Source organism: Numenius arquata, chromosome 12 (genome assembly GCF_964106895.1).
Source record: "Numenius arquata chromosome 12, bNumArq3.hap1.1, whole genome shotgun sequence".
NCBI classification, from domain to species: Eukaryota; Metazoa; Chordata; class Aves; order Charadriiformes; family Scolopacidae; genus Numenius; species Numenius arquata.
Window position 1 is genome coordinate 20,544,366 of NC_133587.1, and position 21,437 is coordinate 20,565,802.

Sequence of the window (21,437 nt, forward strand, 5' to 3'; positions counted from 1 at the left end):
ACCCAATTTCTGCCCATAAAGTATTCTTCCTTCCCTTTTGCGCTGCTGTTGCTTGGAATTTCCTGCCACCTACAGATCTCTTCTCCTTCTTCACCACAGATCTGGGCAAGACGAGAGAAGGTCACAAGCACAGCATATGAAGCCAGGGAGGTGAGGGGAAGGAGGCAGCTTTGGCTACTCCCTTACAGCAGCCACTTACACAGTTAGAAACTAAGAAGGAAGATCTGGGGTTGGAGAGAACGCCTGTCATCCTGGGAAAGAGATAACTAACACAGGAGCCTGCTGGGGGGCTCTGGGTCCACAGTACCCACAGCCTTTGCAGCCTACAACTTTAATCCTTCCTCCAAGAGAAAAGATTTGAAGGTCTCCTAGCTACCTACCAGCCCTGTCGCTAAGCTCTGGCCTCCCTCTTCCTGGATCTGGAGAGCAATGGGGACGGAAAGGGCTTCCTTTCACTGACTTAGTAGTGTGCAATGTGGTTATGCAAGGACAAATGCACACAATCTGCTCTGCTGCTCCAGGCCTCCAGCCCAGCTGCCACTCTGAACAGCATTATCAGCTTCTGTTCTCAACAGAAAACACTGTATATACAGTTAATTACAGAAATAACTGTGTTTTATAAAGACCTGCAAGCTAACTCAGGTTTGAGCAGTTCGGGTTTCACTTTCCAGGTTCCCACTTCCTTTTTTTCAAATTACTCACAGCATTGTCACTGAAGTTGTCTTCATGTCTTGATATTTAATACAAATAGAGCTCTCAAAGAAACCCATTACTGACCTTCCTGGGGGTTATGAGAACAAATTCTTCAAATTTCAAAGGCTGTTATCAGAGGGGACCCAGCTGCACCTGGGGAAACAGCAACCTCTTACAGGATTATGGGAAAGAAATGCCCTTTTCTTTCTCTGTTCAATTCAGACAGGGTGTTAGAGGGGTCTGTGGACCTACACTTGGGGTAAGCTGGTTCCCATTATCAGCAGCAGCCTCTGATGACAAAAATCCAGACAGCTTCCACCATTTCTACAGCCCCGACAAAGCCCGCTGCTGAGGCAGCCGGAGCCTGCTATGGGTCAGCTGCCTTGGAGGTGACCCATGTGGCTCCTACAGCTCATCCTGAATGCCAGGCGGCCACAGTGGCATGGCCCACCACTCCTCAAGCTTGCCTGGAGCCAGGAAGACCAGAGGGAGCCAGCCTACACAACCAGAGATGCTCTCAGAGGAGTTTTGCAAACAATCCATCAAGCATCATCGACTATAAAGTACCAGTTCTTCAGGCACCATGGCAGCTCCTTATACCAGCATCTTCAAGAACTGATACTCTGTGGAGCATTTACACACAAAACCATAGCAGTTATCCATACAAGCAACCTTTTATGCTATCCAACCTTTCATATGAATCTTATATGGTGCATTATAAAAAAATTCTTACTGTGAAAAAATAACTAGTTCTTTCCAAGTTGTCAACATATCCTTAATCATTTGAGCAGTAAAGTACAGCAATAGTCTTGTTCCTTGTTACACATCCCCGATGCTGGATGGCTGGATGAGGGGAGAGCAGCAGATGTCATCTACCTTGACCTTCAGCAAGGCTTTTGACACTGTCTCCCATAACATCCTCATTAGAAAATTAAGGAAGTGTGGGCTAGATGAGGGGACAGTGGGGTGAATTGAGAGCTGGCTGTGTGACAGGACTCAGAGGGTTGTAATTAATGGAGCAGGATCGAGTTGGAGGCCTGTACCCAGCAGTGTCCCCCAGGGGTCAATACTCAGCCCAGTCCTGTTCGATATATTCATCTATGACCTGGATGAGGGGACAGAGTGTATCCTCAACAAGTTCGCTGATGATACCAAATGGAAGGGCTGGACGACACTCCAGAGGGCTGTGCCGCCATCCAGCATGACCTGGACAGGCTGGAGAGCTGGGCAGAGAAGAACCTCATGAGGTTCAACAAGGGCAAGTGTAGGGTCCTGCACCTGGGGAGGAAGAACCCCAGGCACCAATATATAGGTTAGGGATGGATCTGCTGGAAAGCACTACTGAGGAGAAGGATCTGGGAGTCCTGGTGGATAGCAAACTTTCCATGAGCCAGCAATGTGCCCTTGTGGCCAAGAGGGCCAATGGGATCCTGGGCTGCATAGGGAAGAGTGTGGCCAGTAGGTCGAGGGAGGTCATTCTCCCCCTCTACTCTGCACTGGTGAGGCCACAACTGGAATACTGCATCCAGTTCTGGGCTCCCCAGTTCAAGAGAGACAGGGAACTACTGAAGAGAGTCCAGCATAGGGCAACTAAGATGATTAAGGGATTGGAGCATCTCCCTTATGAGGAAAGGCTCAAAGAGCTGGGGCTCTTTAGCCTGGAGAAGAGAAGGCTGAGGGGAGACCTTATCTATGTTTACAAGTACCTAAAGGGTGGGTTGAAGGATGATGGAGCTGGACTCTTTTCAGTGGTTTCCAGTGACAGGACGAGGGGCACAAGTTGGAACATGGGAAGTTCCATTTAAATATGAAGAGAAACTTTTTTCCAGTGAGGGTGCCAGAGCCCTGGAACAGGCTGCCCAGGGAGGGTGTGGAGTCCCCTTCTCTGGAGATTATCAAGACCCGCCTGGATGCAGTCCTGAGTGATGTGCTCTGGGTAACCCTGCTTTAGCAGGGGAGTTGGACTAGATGATCTCTAGAGGTCCCTTCCAACTCTGACAATTCCGTGATTCCATGATGCCCCCCAGAGAAATTCATGGAAACATCCTCTTTAATACTCAGTTGCAGTTTTAAAATGCAAGTCAATTGAGTATAATTCTCTTTATTACAAACCTCAAGCCTCTTTGCTCCTGCTATCTATTACCAATCATGCTGTGTATCTAGAAGGATGCATGGCTCAATCACACTTACTCGATTCTTTCTTTTACTGTATCACAAGGCTTTATACAAACAAAACTCAGAAAGCTTAAGGCAGGACTTCCACCAAAATGCAGACCTCTGCAGCTCCTTACTCATCCAAGGAGATCCCAAAAGACAACAAAAAGCTGACAGGAAAAGCTTCAGGGTCAGTGTTGTTCGGGAGAGTAAAGCAATAACATTTCCACGAAGATTCTTGTGCTGTTTTTCTCTCCAAAGCCCACTCCCGCACATGAGAAAGAGCAACTCTGACCGCACGAATGAGCACTAAAGTGCCAAGTTCCTGACACTCTTCCTCACTTACCTTGCAACACCAGAATTGGTTGTGGTGTTACCACAGTTTGAAGAGTTTTCTAAGGACCAAAGCTAGCAAAAATCGGGCAGAGAATAGGAGGGAAGGGGAAATGTCTATTCATGTCTTCTTAATAACAATAATAATTATTAATAATAATGGTAACAACCAACAGCAGCAGCAACAATAATAAACCAGCAAGTTTTCCCATCCTTGCAAATTATAGTCAAGCTAACAATACCTTCTAGACCTGCTGTTTCATACTTCGAAATCATATTTTGCACTTCTGCTTCTCAGGTACATGCACAGCGTAGTCATACACTGTGTCCTGGAGCCATGGCAAAAGGAGAAGGTCAGTGTACATACTAAAAAGAATGGCGTCCCAATTAAAAGATGTGACCACACTGTAGGTACTTGAACTTAGAATGACTGCACAATCCAAAATAGAGACCAAACAGGTGTCCAAATTTCTCATCCACCCCCTTTGTGCAGTTCACTTGTATTGCAGGCCTAGCGGAAAAGACAAATGGGAAAGGCAGCTCCAGGGAAGTTTCATAAACAATCAATCCCCTGAAATACAACCCCCAGAAGCAGGTTGATCAGCTCACAGATAAAGCAGGACAAGGGTCCCACTAGTAATTTGACCAGCTTCTCTCAAAGACTCAGAACCACTATGACTGCCTCACACACTGGTCAAGTTTAAAAGTTTTAGTCTCTACACCTGTGTCCTGAGGATTTTCTTAATGCATCGAATGGTGATGTCAAGTGTGTCTAACCTCAAAAGCTATGTAAATTTTTTATCCAAAAAAATTCTAATAACTAGAATAACTACATATTTTTCAACCGAGAAAGCACAAAATTATTCTAACTAAAGGATATGTATCAATAACTACACTATGATCAGACTCAAGGTCCACACTGTCCCTGGAAGAGTCAGAATATTAGGCTGTTAGTGGATGTGGGACAGAGAATAAGAAAAAAGGCACAGAAAGAGTAAATCCTTCTTGAAAAGTCCCGCACAGAAGGTGGGACTCATCTCCTACCTGATTGTTATCAGCTATTTAGGGACTTATTAAGTATGATAATCTGGATGCAAACATCACTGACTAGCCAATCTTGATGTCTATCAGCATTCACAATAGCAAAATGCCAATATCCAAGCACTGAAATGACACGTGGCATTGGTTATAATATGTAGCTCTTATAACCAAATAATTCTTGAATGACTGTTCAATATGAATATCATATATTAAGCAAATCACATATTTGCTTAAATAACCGTTTTGCTTAGATTACTTATCACCTGATCGCAACTAATTCTTGAAGACATTCTTAGTGTTTGATCTCTGAGTTCACGCTCCTATCCACTGCTGTACAGCCATTTGACATTCTTTACACTTAAACACTTAACAGAATAGAATAGACTATTGCAGTTGGACAGGACCTACAACAATTGTTGAGTCCATCTGCCTGACCAATTCAGGGCTGACCAAGTTAAAGCATGTTATTAAGGGCATTGTCCAAATGTTTCTTAAACACTGACAGACTGGAGGCATCAACCACCTCCCTAAGAAGCCTGTTGCAGTGTTTGACCACCCTCACAGGAAAGAAGTGCTTCTTAATGTCAAGTCTAAACCTCCCCAATGCGGCTTTGAACCATTCCCACACATATAAATAGTAATAGATGCATTTATTCAATAGACATACCTTTCTTTTAAAACTGTTTAGTGACTTTTCTAAACAAAGGCTGAAAGATTTTATTTTTTTAAGCCAATACACATCCAAAGGCCAAATAAACGCATCTGCATACAGTGCAAAGAAAAACTGAAGTGGAGTACCTACCAAGCAAAGGCTAAGGGACAGCTCTGCAGCCCAGTCTGTGTGGTAACTAGCATCAAGAACAAGGCTCTATTGATTTAATTTTGCAATTGCTTATGGTGTTACTCATTAAAGTTTATAATACTTTCTTTTTCTACTCAACACAGACATATGTGCAGGGCAATATAAACAAACCCATAGACAGCCAAATTCACACTGCAGGATCAAAAATAATTTTTGCGCTTATTTAATCATTCCATAAGAATTCCTTATATACTTTAATTTCCTCTGGAATTTTAATTAGATTGAAAAAAGAATGCAGGAATGGAATTCAAGGACTATTTTTCATAGCAACAATTATTCAAGATATAGTCTCCTCTATTGTATCTTTTCAAGAAAGCCATTTTTTATAGCTCATCCATTTTTAATTTGATAAAGCCTCTATGTTCTGTTCTCCCTTTTCATTTGACTGCTGAGTCTTCTCATAAATGTTCATTTCCTAGCAGCTATAGCACAATGAACAGAAAAGCAAACCACTGTTCATCTGAACAAAGACACTACCCCACAGTGGAGTGTCTGTGTCTGGGAGCTGTGCTGTAGAAAAACACATGCCCATGGTTATTCACAGATTCCACTTCAGCTGCAGTGCAATGCCCTGGCAGGCATGAATAGCCTCGTTTATTCAAGAACTCTGATCTACTACAGCCTGCTTTTAAGTATTTGATATCCTACACTGAGGAGATTAAATAAGCTCGATGTCAAATGAAAAACTTTGCCCATGCTGTTGATTTTTTGTAAACTTATGAAACCAAAATTTGAAGGTCTTGTCTTTAGAGACTAAAATCCTTTGCTCTAGGATTTCATATTTATTGTGCTAGCAAAGTCAATCGTATCTCTGACAGAAACTGATTTCTTGATAGGTTCTCTCCTGCCTTGAGTGCAGTTGAAAACAAAACACCCATCTCTCTAATTTCCATACTGCTCCTCATGTAATTAATCAAAAATACAGTCTAAACTGACTTCCTTCCCAAGTGCATTATTGCGATTTAGTCACTCGTGGGAGACAAATATAAAGAGGACTGTATTTTACACCTTGTTTAAGAAGAGCCTGTCATACTGGGAAGCTGGAAGATGGGCTATAATGGTACAGCATTTAAATCGGTAAATATGCACAGGGGTGCACGCAGAGAGCAGACAGGCCTGCTCTCATTCTCATGCCTCCGGTGAAAGGGGTCATGACCCTTTAGATTTTAACCTCATCACTTCTAATTTTTCATCTTCATTCTCAGAAGAGAAATCTACCCCGTCTGGTTCTCAGTTTTACGAGGTCATGAGCCATGAAAGAAAATATAGCTTTTAAAAAATGGAGACATAGAATCTTCCCTCACTGTGTAAGAGCAGATTATGCAGGTGTTTCTGTTAGGTCAGGACAAACTTACAAGAGGAAAAAAATCCTCTCCACAGTATTACACATTCGTATGTCTACTATTGGGTATTTCTTTTTGGTTGGACTTATACACACCTCTCGTCTCTCTCTCTCAATAATACACAATGGTCAACCTTAAACTGCCACCAACACAAAGCTGGGAAAATCCTGCCTTTGATGTCAGCACTGGGATATTTAGCCCAGTGCCGCAGTGAGGCAGTAACTTCACCAGAAGCGATGGGTACACTTCCTACTACAGCAGGGCAAAACCAAACATCCCACGCTTTCCTCTGCTCTATGGCAACATCAGGCATTGCAACCAGAGAGAGGTCAACGCGTGTCTGAGCTGGACATTTCATCGATCGGTTTACACCTCCGGCAAAGCATTTAACAGTGCTGCTGAAAGCTGGGGTTTTTTTGCCGTCTTAAAAATACAGCTGAGAAGTTTGCAGCTTCCCTCTCCTGAGCCACAAAATCCATAGAGCTTCAGCAACACTACCCGCCTCCAAAGCCCCCACACCGTACAAACATTTTACATACAAAAGTATTTGCAAGATCACTTATGGAGTTTTTGGTATCCACCAAAGCTAGAGCACCACCATCACAATTTCTTGAAGGGCTTAAAATATGGGGATACTTGCAAGTCAGACAAGTTCGTAGTGTTTTATACATATAAATGACACAACAAAACTAGTCATCTCAAACAGCATACCACCTTCAACAGAGGACCAACTCACATTTCACTACAAAAACACTTAATGATTTGCCCGTTTCATGTATTTAAGAAATGAAACCTCATAGTAAAATGGAACACACAGGAATGTTTATTTTTATTATATTATATTTTTAAGAATATCTTTAAAACACTTCTAGCATCTTCCAAGTTTTGAAAAACAGCAAGAGAAAACGGTATGTAAAACCAGATAATAACTGTTTCTAACACTATTTCTCTAATTGCTTTACAATTCAAAGGCCAAATAAGTTCTTGTGGACTGTGTCCACCTGAAGTCCTGTTCCCTTCCCCATCACAGCAAATACACACTGAGCTGTTAACTGCAGTAATGCTAATTAAAAGACAAAAAAACCCTGACTACATTAACAGTGAAATTGCCAATTAGCACACAAGGCTCCCTCATTACTGCTGCTGCAGGAAATGTGAAGCCCGATGTGGATAGCAGTCATAAAAATAAAAGACATTTTAAAAAAGCCAATAGGTCACATTTTCAGCTTGCTTCAAAAGTTCTGCTGGAATCAGTAGCTGAGAAATTGACCTATGGGAAAGAAAAATTCCTACAACATTTTGTAAAAGCCACTAAAGAAAAATACTGCCATTTTCCACATCTGCATTCACAATGGTGTTCAGAGGAAAGAGCAGAAGAGTACTTGCCCCAGTGTAGCCAACAGAAAGTATTAAAAAAATAAAAATAAATTAAAATTAAAAAACAGCAAAAAGGCTAACCTTTCAGTGGACAATCCCCATGACTTTATACTCCACATAAAGCTTCCCCATAAGGGGCTAATGGATATTGAAAGCAGTCCGGGTGATCCTAGTTTCCTTTATTCTTTAGAAGTCATATTTATTTTTGTGTCCTTCAGTCTCCTTCAATGACCGTTTTATGAAAGTTAATCCAGATCTCCGCAACCCTAGAGCTGCTTCCACAAAGCGATCGTACTCTTCATACAGCCTGTATTTCCTCAGGTCTCTCTCTATTTTTTCTCATTTCTTTTTAAAGGTTTTGAATTCTAACTCAGAGGTCTCACGGTAAATAAAATTGAAATACTTTCAGCATTATCTTCCTGGTGAGAACTAGAGTATATATTTGTTTTTCACTTGCTCCCTTTTAATCAAGCATTTTGTTGACCATAATCAATTTCTTCGCTCAGGAGAAAAATGTGCAATTATCTACAATGAAGAAGGTGTGTCTAAGGAATAGGGTGGGGGGAAGAAAAATCAATGGAACCATCTGTCTGACATTCCTACAACATTATAAGAGACTTGTAATTAACTGCTTGCCTACCAAAGTCTGCCAGCTTTAACTCCCCCGTGTCACTGATCAGAAGATTCTGTGGTTTCAGGTCCCTGTGCAAAATGTAACGCTGGTGGATGTAAGACAGTCCTCGCAGCAACTGAAATAAAAATAACTGAAAAAGAGGGGGACAAAAAATGACCTCTGTTAATATTTTGCATATAACCACAGGTGATTTCTTCACAATATGCAGGGTGCTTGCATATTGTGGTAACATTGTGTCAGAATTCCTCCCAAACTGGCGTAATTCCCTCCCAAATTTAAAGCAACGAAATTTCCATCTAGAACGTATGTACTTTGCAAGGACTAACCCCAGCCTCCAAGCCCTACTGTATCATAGATTCAATCTGCCTGCTTTAAAAAGAACAAGAGCAATACAACCATGCGCAGAAGGCTCAATTTCTACCAAATTATAATTATATTCCATTTACCCATATGGCCTTAGAGATTAGGTGGTAGCCTGAAGACAGATGTGCATCTCCACTAATTATAGGAAACAACAGTAGAGGGTGGATGGGGCTGGGGAGATAGGGCTGGGGGATGGGACACTGGAGCTAAAACAAAGAAGAAATTAGTATTGTAACAATAATGCCTGCGTACCCAAGGAAATCTGCAAGTGTCATAGGGTTTCTCCTTCAAAGTTTTTTTTTTTTTAATTGGAGTTGCTTATGTACTTTTCATTAGGAAATAATAATTCTCACAGAACGTAAAGATGACCTTTGAAACCTAATTATAATAAACTTTAAGGTAAATTTAGACAGGAACCAATTCATCCCCCATGTTTCTTTTAATCCTTCACTGGACTCTACAAAAGCTTTCCCTAGAGCTAAGCGTTGATATTGTATATTGTTGTAATTTACATTTACGAACAGAGAGCTGGATGACGGAAATCTTTTGTCCTCCCCTTTTCACCTCCTCTCATATCGTTCCCCTGCATTCTTACGGGCACCTGCTGTGAAAGGCTGTGTTACCCTCATGGATTTTGCCAATACAAAGGGTGAACGATCGTTTCCCAGGATTTTCTTTGCAGTTTTGAAAAATCTCCCGAAATATACAGACCCTTTCTATTGCCTGAAATATTTTAAGAAATATTAGTTTCCAAATAAGAACACAACAAGCCTTTGCAAAGCCAAATATAGAGGATTCAAGAACAGACCCTATTTCTCACAGCTCGGCAGCGGATTGAACGTGCTCCATCAGAAGATGTGGAAACCACACCAAAGATTTGGGAAAAGTCAACCCGGGCACATGAGAATTTCAAATTAACTTGCAGCACAAGCATCCTGTTTAGTGATTGCTAAAGTGAGGAGACATTATAAAAGGGGTTACAAAATCTTATTATAGAGGAGAATAAAGGCTTACATGAAAGAAACAGAAATGTCATGTTACTGAAGTTGAAATGAATTTAATTGCATTTCATTTTTTCCCTGAGTGCAGACACAATACACTGTATGTTTAGCTATTTAGCCAGGGCACAAAGAGCCGTATCAATCAACTTCTTGCCAGGGCTGCGGCTAACAATGTGCGGAGGAAACCTAAGAGCAAAATGCAGAAATGAAAGAATAGCAGGAAAGTCATAAGCAACATGCACATTCCTTTTTGAATTGTGGTTAAAATGGAACTCATGGTACACAAAAACTATTTCAATAAGGGCAGAAAGCAGAAACAGCTTTCATCACAGCCTTAAAATATAAACTAAATTCTATTAAATGCCTTAAAATTAGTGGGTTTTTTTAAATAAAAAGATGGAGAAGATATCCAGTTTGCTAGGCTTAATCAATGGTATTTAACTTCAAACACTGTTTTAAATATGCAAAGAAATTTCAATTATCATGTTATCTTACAGCACTGTAATTTTTATAGCTCAAAACATATTTATAATGCGGGCTTTCATTTGGCTTTAATGCAAAGAATCAAGTGATTGGACACAACTTCCTGAGGAAAAAAAAACAAAACAAAATAAAAATAATTTCCCAGCTAAAAAGAATAAATATATACCCTTGAGGACAGCTTTGGAATATGGTTTTATTCCAAACTTGTAGACAAGTTGTACTCATCAAGTACTTCCACAACAGTCAATTAGTTGACTCACCTACACTGTATCAATTACTTCCTCCTTGGAGGAAGATCATGAAAGAGAAGGAGAAAAAAATATCTCTGACTTCATTACGGGGTAAACTTAGCCACTGCTTTGTTGCTTTCTCTTTTCCTCTTCACCTTTTTCTTTGGTAATATTAAATGTGAAAAGATTTAAGTAAAAAAACGAGCTTAAGACCTCGCAGCAGAGCATTCTGCAAACCACAGGCCCTTCGGGATCCCTGAGGAAGAGACAACAGTAGAAGAGGCTCTCCATTCCCAACGGTTCCCCGCTCCATACAAAGAAAAGACGAATCAGAAAGAATCATTTCTGATGCCCCAGGAAACACTTCTGCCTTCTTACAGCCAAGTTCCCTCCCCTGTCTTTGAGGAGCCCCCTCCAAGAAACCCTTTCCCTTCAAAGCTATCTGCATTACCTTCACAAGGACAGAAATGAATGCTAGATGAGGTATCATCACCTCATAACCATAGACCCAATCTGAAATCAGCATAGAACCTATCATGGTCGTATTCTGATCTTCCTTCCTCCTTCCTCCAGCTTGCTTAATTATGATCACTGTGAAACCTCAGCCTGGGGCTTCTGCAGTGGGTTTTGAACAAGCAACTGAAATGCCATTTCCCCAAGACCACAGGATGGCAGCCCTGTGGACCAAAGGACAACTCTAAAAGGAGTCAATGGCAAACTCCATATGCATTTCAATAGGTTGGTTGTGAAGGTAGAAACGACACAGCCATGGTTCTTGAGCTTTCATGTTAGTAATTTTAATTTTTGCATGGTCACACACAAGGCTGTGTAAGCGTCAAATAACCCGTGATAAACAAACTAGAACATCACTCGTGTACAGTTTGTAGCTTATTAGTAAGAACAGAGGTTTTGGTGATAAAATGACTCACAAAATGACAAGGGTCATTGTGGTAAGAGTTGGAAAAGACAGAAAAGAGGAATGGGATTTGTCTCTAGAAGTCAGGTTTTCAGCAAGGCTTAACATTAGGAGTCTCAATGCTTTACATGCAGACCAAAAAAAATGTAATACTTGTGCTTCAGGCCTTATTTATTATAGCCATGAAAAAAATACCTTTTTTCTCCTAACACGTATGTAGCTCTCACTTTAATGAGCAACGTATTTTAATGGAAGAATTTTTGATGTCAGTGAGAAAAATGCATGCAGGTCAAAGCTAATTTCGGGTTTATGGACTGTGGTATTAAAAGAATATTAGCAGTTCTTAAAACTTACAAGAGAAAGGAGTCAAGTCCACAAAAATGTTAGCACCATGAGCCTGGGTACGTGTACAACCTAGACCATTACACACACACATCTAACAGTGGGCAAGATGGCTCGTGTGCCACAGAACACTTTACTATCTTGTTGGCCTCTGAACGTCACAAAGGATCTTGAGCTCTTCTCATCCAAATGAGCTTATAAACTAAACACTGACACAGGTCATCCAAAACACGTCTAACCAATGGGAGTGATGGGAGTTAACACTTCCTGACTTAGGTTCAAGAAAGCTCTGTGAATTTAATGATAAAGGATGCTTATCATGTACAGGTGATCTGTGTAGAAGTGCTCAGATGACTCCACACAGTTGTTCTCCATTCCCAGAGATGGTAGGGAGTTTCTGGCAAAGGATATTGGGGTAAATGAAAAGCAGAAAGAAATTCACAACATGCCCAGACAGATTCTCAAGAAAATGCACTATTTCCACACAGTGTCTCCTGAGGCATCAAGGACCTCAATGCCAAGAAGGATGCTGCCCAAGCGTCCTGAGGGGAGCTTTATAAAGTCAGGAACTGTCTTTCCCTGATGGTACAAAAGGATTTCTGAATGATTTCCTGCATTTGAGCTCCCTTAGCACATGTTGTATTGTGGGAACAATGGACCTGGCCCTATATACAGAAGTAGAAAGCTACATGGAACCTTTTAGTCTATAGAAGATGCACAAAACTCTTGGCTCTCTGCAGCAAGGGACCGCAAATGGAGCTGAGCTAACCTGGACCAGGAGTTCACATCAGTTCAGAGAAAAGCTGAAAGCAAGATTGGATTCATGTGCCGGTCCTTCAGCAAGCTCATATTGCTGTATTAGCAGAGTTACTTTTGAAAAGTAATACACAATACTGCACAAGCTTTATTATCACTCATCACTGATAACACAAATGCTCCTGCTTGCCGTATGTATCAAAGCACACCAGCTGGGCATCACGTAGTCATCTGAATCCCCCCTGTGTGTATTCAGCATCAACCAGTATCATATTCAGTCTTAATAGGCCATCAAATGTAAAAATATCAGCAAAAGAAACCCAACCCAGGACACCTCACCTCATGCTTGTGACCAGTGTACTTCTCCCTGTCATCCAGAGGATGTTACAGGCTTCTGTCAATTATTGGCTATTTACAAAGGCAAAAAGGGGTAATAAATCCCCACAGTACTCTCTCACAGCCTTGGAAATAAACACAACCCAAAAGAATGCTCTGTTACATTTGGGTTTACCAGATTGATTGGGAGTTTTAGATCTACTTGTTTTAAACCATTAACATAAAAAAATCTACCTGGTAATATGTATTAGCACAGAAGCAATGAGAAATGTCTCTGTGTGACTGCTAGGATGTCAAAAGCTCATCAAGCACAATCTTTTTTATCACTGTTAGTTTGCTATTCTTTTCACTCCTCACTACCAGGATAATACCCACAAGATAAAATCCAACTTTTCACTTCTAACAGTGTCCTGGGGCAATACTAAACTTTTTAGGTCAAAGCTTTGTGGACTCTCTAGCTTAAATTGTCAGAAGAAGAAATTCCAGGAACAAAGTGTTGACTGGAGAACGAATTTGCATCCCTAGGAATAGAGGATCCTATCTGAATAAAAAAAATATTAGTCATTTAAATCAGTGTGATTTTCATGATCATAATAAGCTTTATCTCAATAAAAGGTTCCCCTATCTGACCTCCCTGGAACCAACTGAGTTCTCTAAAAGAATTTTAAAATAATTCACACCAAAATGCATTTATAAAGGTTTCTAACTTGCTCCTGCATTCCTTACCTGAGAGTCTTACCAGAGACAATGTCACACAGAAATGCACAGAATAACAGCCACTGGGAATGCACACACTATCATTACTTTTAAAAAGATACAGATTTTTCCACTTATTTGCAGCAGAACTGCAAAGTAAAGAGATTGGAAAGTGTTAATTTTCTAACTTCTATTCTCTTTAATGTTATTTTAATCATTTTGTGTCCCCTCTGGGTACTACTACAGTCATTTGCAATGAGGAAGGTGTGCTTAATTACCTGAGCGTAAGGACACTCCCTTATGATCAGTTATACTCGTCTGCTAATGTTCAGTAAGTGGAAGACTCTCTTAGTTTTTTTCTCCTGAATGGCAAAAGTATAAATAAATTCAATTCAATTAAATCTCCTTTTCTACCTTTCACAAACTCACTTCCATTCTGAACAAGGTCATAGTGGCAACTGATGCCTCACCAATTTTAAAGAAAGTGGAAAAAGTGTTTTCCTCATCCCTACAATATTTACATACTTTTTTGCCATCTGTGCATCATATGGATCAAACAGACAATAAATTACACAGGCACACATGAGGTATGAAAGTGGCATTCTTCTAGCATGAATTTTAATACACTGATAAAGATTCTGCGTTTACTGCTCACAGTTGTGCATATTATCAAATCATTACTTTAAGTGACAAGACTGTGAAAGTGAAATGCTGATGCCATATTTAATGTCTGATAACTAAAAAGTCTAATTTAAATAATCAATTCTCAATGCCATGTGTAAAAGACAACCTTAATTTGGCACAATATTATTCTGCCTGCTGTACACCTGCTTGTTTGCTGAACGAGGAATGAAACATAGCAACTTCTCAACCACATTAAACAGCAACGCTTCCTCCTTAGCATATCTGTTGAAATAATATTTTTATTTCAACTCTACATCAGCAGCATCACTAATTCCAGCGAGAAGGAGAGAGATTTCAAAAGCATGATGTTAGTTAGATTTGCTTCCAGTAACGACCGATAAAATTTAAACGACCACCATAGTAGGTATTCACCTTAGAGTAAAAGAGTGTTTTCTCTGATCTCCAGTGAGTCAATACAATAGATGAAACTAGACACGAACATCCATCATAGCTGGATTATACTATCATGCTTTAATTGCCCGACTTCTGTGTACCTAAGCCTGTGGCAGTCAACCTTTTTGTCAGAGACCTCTAGTTACGCACAGGCGCTCACATGCCACAGCTTCCCCTCCATCACATAATCACACCTTTGTCCCATATGGATGCAGGACTGGCCGTATAATTCAATGCTCGTCTCCCACAGAAAAGGGGACCACAGACCCCTTTCCACACCACAAACATTTATACAATCACACGATGGAAAGAAAACAGAAGGAGGGAGGCCTACATCGATACCACAACTGTAACCTAAAACCCAACGCATTTTTATCATACTTTTCAGATACTATGCTTTACTGACAAGTATTTGGTTTTATATCATACTAATAATGAATGAAGCTGCCGCTTAGCAACAGCCAGTGCGCAATGCTCTGCTACTGCCAAAGTTGAAGCATCTGCACTTCAAGTGCAGTGAGCTTCACATGGATGGCATACAGGAGCTGCCTAACCCTTCCACGTTCTGCATGCTTCCCTCCCGTTTGTGCTTCGCATTATTCTAAAGCTGTCATCGGTTCAATGGTAAATATTTATGTTTACAAAAGACATCAGATGACAACTGCCCTATGGCTTTGACTCAGATTATTAATTTTCATATTAGTCATTAAGTGCCAAAATTATTCATCTCACAAAAACAGATTCAACTTTAACAACTGCACCCATTAGTTAAAGGCAGTGCTGTCAGTACTGCAGTGTGGAGAGGAGTAAATTAATACAACAAGTGATTAAGTGCCAGAGACTTCTGATAACATTAGATAACACTCTCTGTATTTCTACATTTTCAATTCAATGTTCACTTTATCTTCCTTAGGAGGTCAATAATAAATCCAATATTTTTATCATATCTGATCTGACATTTTTTGGTTGTCTTTTTTTTTAACTTAGAGTGCTATAAAGTGGACTGATCTCTTCTTGAGCATTTAGCACAGAAAAATATTGCACCATCCCATTATGTTTCAATAGTTCCTATTAATTACATTTCTTTTAAACTATTTTTGCAGGTGTAAAGACTAAACTAGTAACTTTTTTTTTTTGTTTTGTTTTGTTTTATTTTGTTTGGCTTTTTTTTCTGAAACTCAATCATATTTTGTACAGAGATTATTGGGCCATCTTAGGAAACTTAATGCCCAAATTCTACTCCAGACTTTGCCACATACCTTACACGTGACCTTGGCAGTCAACTGTTTTCTCTGACTCAATATTACAGTGGTAAAACACATTTTTAAAGGTTGTGGTGGGGGTAGGGCTTAGTTGCTTGAGGTTTTCCTTCGAAAATACCCATCAGTTATGTACAGAAGACTGCTCTGCCTTGCTTCTTAGGAGCAGGGAAGGCTTAGAATTGAGATGGGTAAGAGCTGAAGTCTTGAAGGCTCCTGGGAGAAGGCTGAATACTCCTGTTCCCTGCATGCAAAGATCAACACGAGGGCCTGCCTATTTCTATCACTTTTTGGCCCTGGCAAGAGAAAAGGTGCCGAGGGAGAAGAACAAATCAGAGCAGCAATATTAGATGGAATAAGAACAGACTGTAAGTTCTTCTCCCTCTGCTCACAGTCGACAATAGGAGACTTCCAAGTTGTCTGAAGTAAAAGATTTCAAGAGTGATTAAAAGACAGAGACAGTTTTTGTCTGGTTGACAACCATGTTGTCATTCTGGCTGGTGTTGCGTGGATTGAGGAACAATGGGTCACAGGCAGGTGTCTTTTTATTTTGTCAAAGATCTTTTTTTTGAAGTCAAATGCTCGTACAAATCAATATTACCTCTAAATACTGCAAGTAGAGAAAAAAAAGACAGAGAGAAAAAACTGAGGATGCTTTTCCCCAAAGACTACAGCCATTCAATGCAGCACCACTAATTAAAAACCAAACCAGCTTTCATTAGTAGATTTATTTTTAAGGCAGGAATGCAAACAAGCAATGCAGGCATGACAGATGCAAGCTTGTGCTCCGCTTGTTCCACCAGTAATAGGAGTTACAGAAAATGGACTCAATTATAAAATACATGCATCAAAACATAAAGATGAATTTACTTGCATTACTGAGAATGTAATAATATGGAGTAAAAGGTACAGACAAAATAAAGATGATAGTTTAAATGTTAGAAGAAGTCAAGAATAGTTACATTTTCATAGGACATGCTGAAATGCACAAAAAAGATACTTAAAAATTAAATTATGAATTTACTAAACAAGAACCGTTTATGGACAGCTGCAAACAAAGGCTCAGGAGAACCAAGAAGGTAAGTCAAAAGGCTGGTTGAGACAGCCCTGTACCAGACAGAAGGAACACAAATCAGAATGAAGATCATCATGAAAAAAAACCCTAGCAGGGCCAGTTAGCTGCTGTGAGCCATTAAGAGTTCCTGCTGTAGGAAGCAATCCAGACGTTTCAATTCAAGAGTCCAAAAAGTACAAACTATCTCCAGAGGCAGCAACAGCTGTGGGAGAGAAAGTCAGGAGTACAGATTTCAGCAGTCCAGGCCAGGAGGAACAGCACGGGGAGAGTCAGGAGGAAGTCTTGTACCCTACTTTGCCACAGCCACATTTTGGAGCTTGGCAAGCACCACATGGTATGCCCCTACAAACCAGCTCTTAGCTCCAACCATGTACAAGGCTGCAGCAGTAGCTTCCAACAGAAGCATAATTCTAAGTGGGGCCAAGATTTATTGCTTGCCTTCAGTTGTGGAAAAACTGAGAAAGACGTCTTCAAAACAAGAGAAGAGAAGATGAGGCTGTGCCTACTAAACAGGGACTTAATAACCAATTACCTTTCCTCTCCTCATCTCTAGCTATAATACCGAACACAGTATATTAATATATAGTTATAAATAACCAGTAGATACGTAGGCTGGTTAGTTACCAAAGCTGTATACAATTGTGTATTTGGAGCTAACAGAGTCCAGAGAATATCTGAATTGAAACAACTGCTTTCTGCCAATCTCCCTTATAGCTGATAAAGATGTTGCAGATACCTAACCACATTTATGTCGCCAGGATACTTGGTTTAACATTCCCTGCGATAGGTATTTTAAAATCAACTTCAGATAATAACATCTCAGCTTCACACACAAATTCTTTGGAGAGTTTAAAACCTGGTGTTATTTGTAGGACTTGGGCCTCCATACACGAATTAGAAAATTCTGAAATCATTATGTCTGAATAGATATGTACCACTAAAAATGCTAAATATGCCTAATATTTTAGGAAGCAATATTCTTTGTTTGCTTAAACATACTTTCCCAAGACTCCTACAACTGCCAATTGAGATATTCTTCTTCATAATTCCACGTACTTAAAATACTCTTTATTTAAAGTATTTAAGTGACAGTAAATTGCCTTTCTTTGTGGTTTCAAATAGGCTATGTCAAACACAACACACAAGGGGACAGCAATATGTGTGTCCATCCAAGTAATTTGGATTTTATTCTGTTTACAATTCTTCATCTAAAAGTAAGCCTGAGGGAACACTCATTGTCTTCAGTTTGTAAATACAGTGAAAATTCAGAAATATAATTAGGCTAAAGATGTTCTATAGAAACCAAAACATAAGTAAAGTATGGCAATAACTTATTAACTTATTAATAACTTAATAATAACTTATTAAGTTAAGTTATTAAGTTATTAAGTTAACTTATTAATAAATGGCTGGGTGTCTTTTGTCGTACTGGGAGAGCATCAATGGCTTAATCCCACAGGCTAGCCCCAGAGAGCCAAGACTAATTTATTGCTACTGGAACGTAATTGCTGAACTGGAAGTTTTTTTAAACGGATTTATGGATCACACAACCAGTGATTCTGAACAAACACTGTCTAAAAGTCTTACTGAAAGTGAAATTCCTGAAGGACCAATAGCAAAAGGGGCTGGCAGGGAGAGAAGGCTAATTAACATGCCTCAGCTCAGCCCTTAAAAATCAGCTGTAGCTTCACATAGACAACTCTGTCCAGAAGCTAAAACTAAAATAGGTGGCAAAGTCTCAGAACCAGATTTACATAAATTGACAAGCTGAGTACAGTGCAACAGTGCATTAAGATATTATGTAGTTTCTTCTTCCCTCCTCGGTAAGAAGAGAGGAGCGTGAGCTTTTTGTTTTGCTTGCTGGTGAAGGTCTGGGAGTTGTTAGCGTATGCGACCGGGCTCCTGTCCTCCCAGCTGAGGAAATCCCTCAGTCGGGCTGAGCAGGCATTTTTCACTCATAGCTTTGAGAGCAGGTATTTCACTGAAAACCCCAGGCAGGCTGCTTCCGTTTTTAAGTGGCAGGAGCTCAAATCACCATGCTAGCTTTGAATAATTACTGCATGAATTAAGGCTAGCCTTAGTTGCTGGCCTGGCAAGAGAGTCTACTAAATACATATAATCAATTTTCATTAATATTATTCAACAGATTAAAAAGAATTTCAATAGTCCAATGGGATTGCTCATCATAGGAGGGTTGTTTCATCTGCTCCAACTTCCCAATGTTTTTTCTCTTTTTTTCCCAGTTTCCTTTTTATTAATAATCCATCTGGACTTTAAAAAGCTTTAACTAGCAGCACATCAGGACTCTACACTTGGCTACTCAAAAGAATATTTCTAATGTGTCCGTAAGGTTTGGAAGCCTTGCCGAGCACTGCTGTTAGATGGTAAAGACAGCCACAGAACACATGCAGCAAAATTTAAAAGGGAAATGCTGCTGCTGCAGCTCCCTCCGCAGCTCCTGTTTTAAAAGACAGGTATCTCAAGAACTAGCAGAGTGACGCGTTAGGGAGCCCGACTCAAAGACAAGCCCTCATACAGTCAAGGAAAAGTACGGTTCTGTGAATCATGATGTCTTCTCAGCGGCACGCAATTCCAGCTACAATGACTACTGCGTGTTAGATCTTCAGTCACACAGCACGGCAGCCCTGGAGGGACCTTACAAACCTGGAGCAGCACGAAGAGTTTTCAAGGCCAGTCTTAGTTTATCCCAAACCTCAGAGAGCCAAATGTAAAAGCATCCACACAGGGAAATGAAACACAAAACCATTCTTTTAACAAACGTGTTCAGCGCAGGGAACTCGGCTTAGGAAACTGAGCAGTGAAGAAAACCCACAAGTTTTAGTGGTTGAAAAGCAAGTCCCACCTCTCCCACCTTCAGCCGTTCCAAAGCGCCGCACCCCCAGAGGCACTGCGAGGCTGCCACTGGGGAGACCCCTGGGCTTTCCCCGTCCACAGCAGTGAAATGTCCGAGTGACAGCCTTACATTACAAGGATGCTATCTTACAGTACGCACATCACATGTTTTCCAAAAGAATTTTTTTTTTTTTTTTTAGTTTGGCCAAATACACGCAGAAAGGAAGAATTTTTCTGATTTCTTTTTTGGGGGGATGGCAGCCATTCTCATCTAACTCCTATGTTGTAGATGCCACTTTTAAGTGAAAGAACACATAAAATAAATAATCTACATTATACAACTAGTTGATGTACAACAATGATCAGCTATTGGGAAAAAGAATTCTTTCTTCTCAAAATATTTTCTTTTCTTAAACCAAACGGGCCTTCTGAGTTTTCCAGGAAAGAGAGATTTATTTTTTTCCATTAACTTCTCAATTTCAAGAAACTAAATACTGGAATAAAGCTCTCAGCATGACAAGTGAAGATTTAAACACTTCCAAAGTGGAACAACAATGGGACTGATGTCAAAGTGCAAGGCAAGTGTAACAAATATCATCTGGGTGATCTATACACACACAACACACTGCATGTCCGATTGGCTTCCATTTGATGCTAAAGTAATTTGGCTGACCTCCCAGAAAATAACTGAATCAAGTGTCTACCAATCTATTTTTCCATTAAATCCTGTTAATAAACTCCCTCCTTCCTGCATGATGATTCTCAGTATCTACCTTAGAAGGAAAAAATTTTAAAAAACTGAGATCAGCTATGAAAATGTTTCATCAAAATAAGTGAGCAAAAAGATTAGGGAAGATTTTATACGCTCAGATAAAAAGCAGTACATTCAGCTAATGTCACTCATTACGGTTCCCTCAAACTCACTGAAGCTCCAGTGGCTCCCCTCACTGAAGATCTGGCACCGATAGCCTGAAGCATGTTTACTGGGGGGGTTTAGGGCAGTATTGTCTTCAGAGCAAACGTCTGAATGGAGGGGAGGGGTTACCAACACCGTAACAATATTCACTCATATATTCTGGTTCCCAATCAGTTTTACAGACTTCACAATTTCTTTTGTGCTCAAATGCTCAAATAACTGCATTTTTAGTTATTTGTAAAGAAAAAATATTTTCAAATATAGTTCATACGCCAATCAGTTTCCCTTTAGCTAATAATCAGTTTCTATGGAACAACTGACATGACATTTTACACAAAGCTACTGTTAACTGTGTTTGTTTTGAATGTGTGCTCTTTTTGACTCTTACCTTCACATTTTCTGGATGAAGCCCTCCAGGGTGTTTGTCCATGTACTGACATAAATCAGTGTGCTAAAAGAAAGTCAGATGGAAAAAACTGTATTAATATCTGTAGGACTGCAGCAATAAATACCCTTCTAAGTAGGAGTGGACAGAACAAATGGAAAATAAGGAGATTTTTCAGGTACATGTGCACACACACACCTGTACCTTTACATTCCATTTGATTTAACAACCTTGGCAACTGATACAAATATTCACCAAATGTAAATTATTATTTTTTCTTAACATCCTGTATATAGTAAATTAATTATTTGA

The 21,437-nt window shown here is 40.0% G+C and overlaps 1 protein-coding gene across 1 annotated transcript in view; it reads right to left on the reverse strand.

The window, feature by feature from the left end:
• Positions 1–21,437, reverse strand: part of CDK14 (cyclin dependent kinase 14) — a 329,099-nt gene that overhangs the window by 160,957 nt on the left and 146,705 nt on the right. Inside the window, exons 7-8 of the mRNA XM_074156862.1 lie at positions 21,129–21,191; positions 8,444–8,567 (exon numbers count right to left, since the gene is read on the reverse strand). Coding sequence (XP_074012963.1) covers positions 8,444–8,567; positions 21,129–21,191 — 187 coding nt within the window. The remainder of the gene's footprint in view (positions 1–8,443; positions 8,568–21,128; positions 21,192–21,437) is intronic.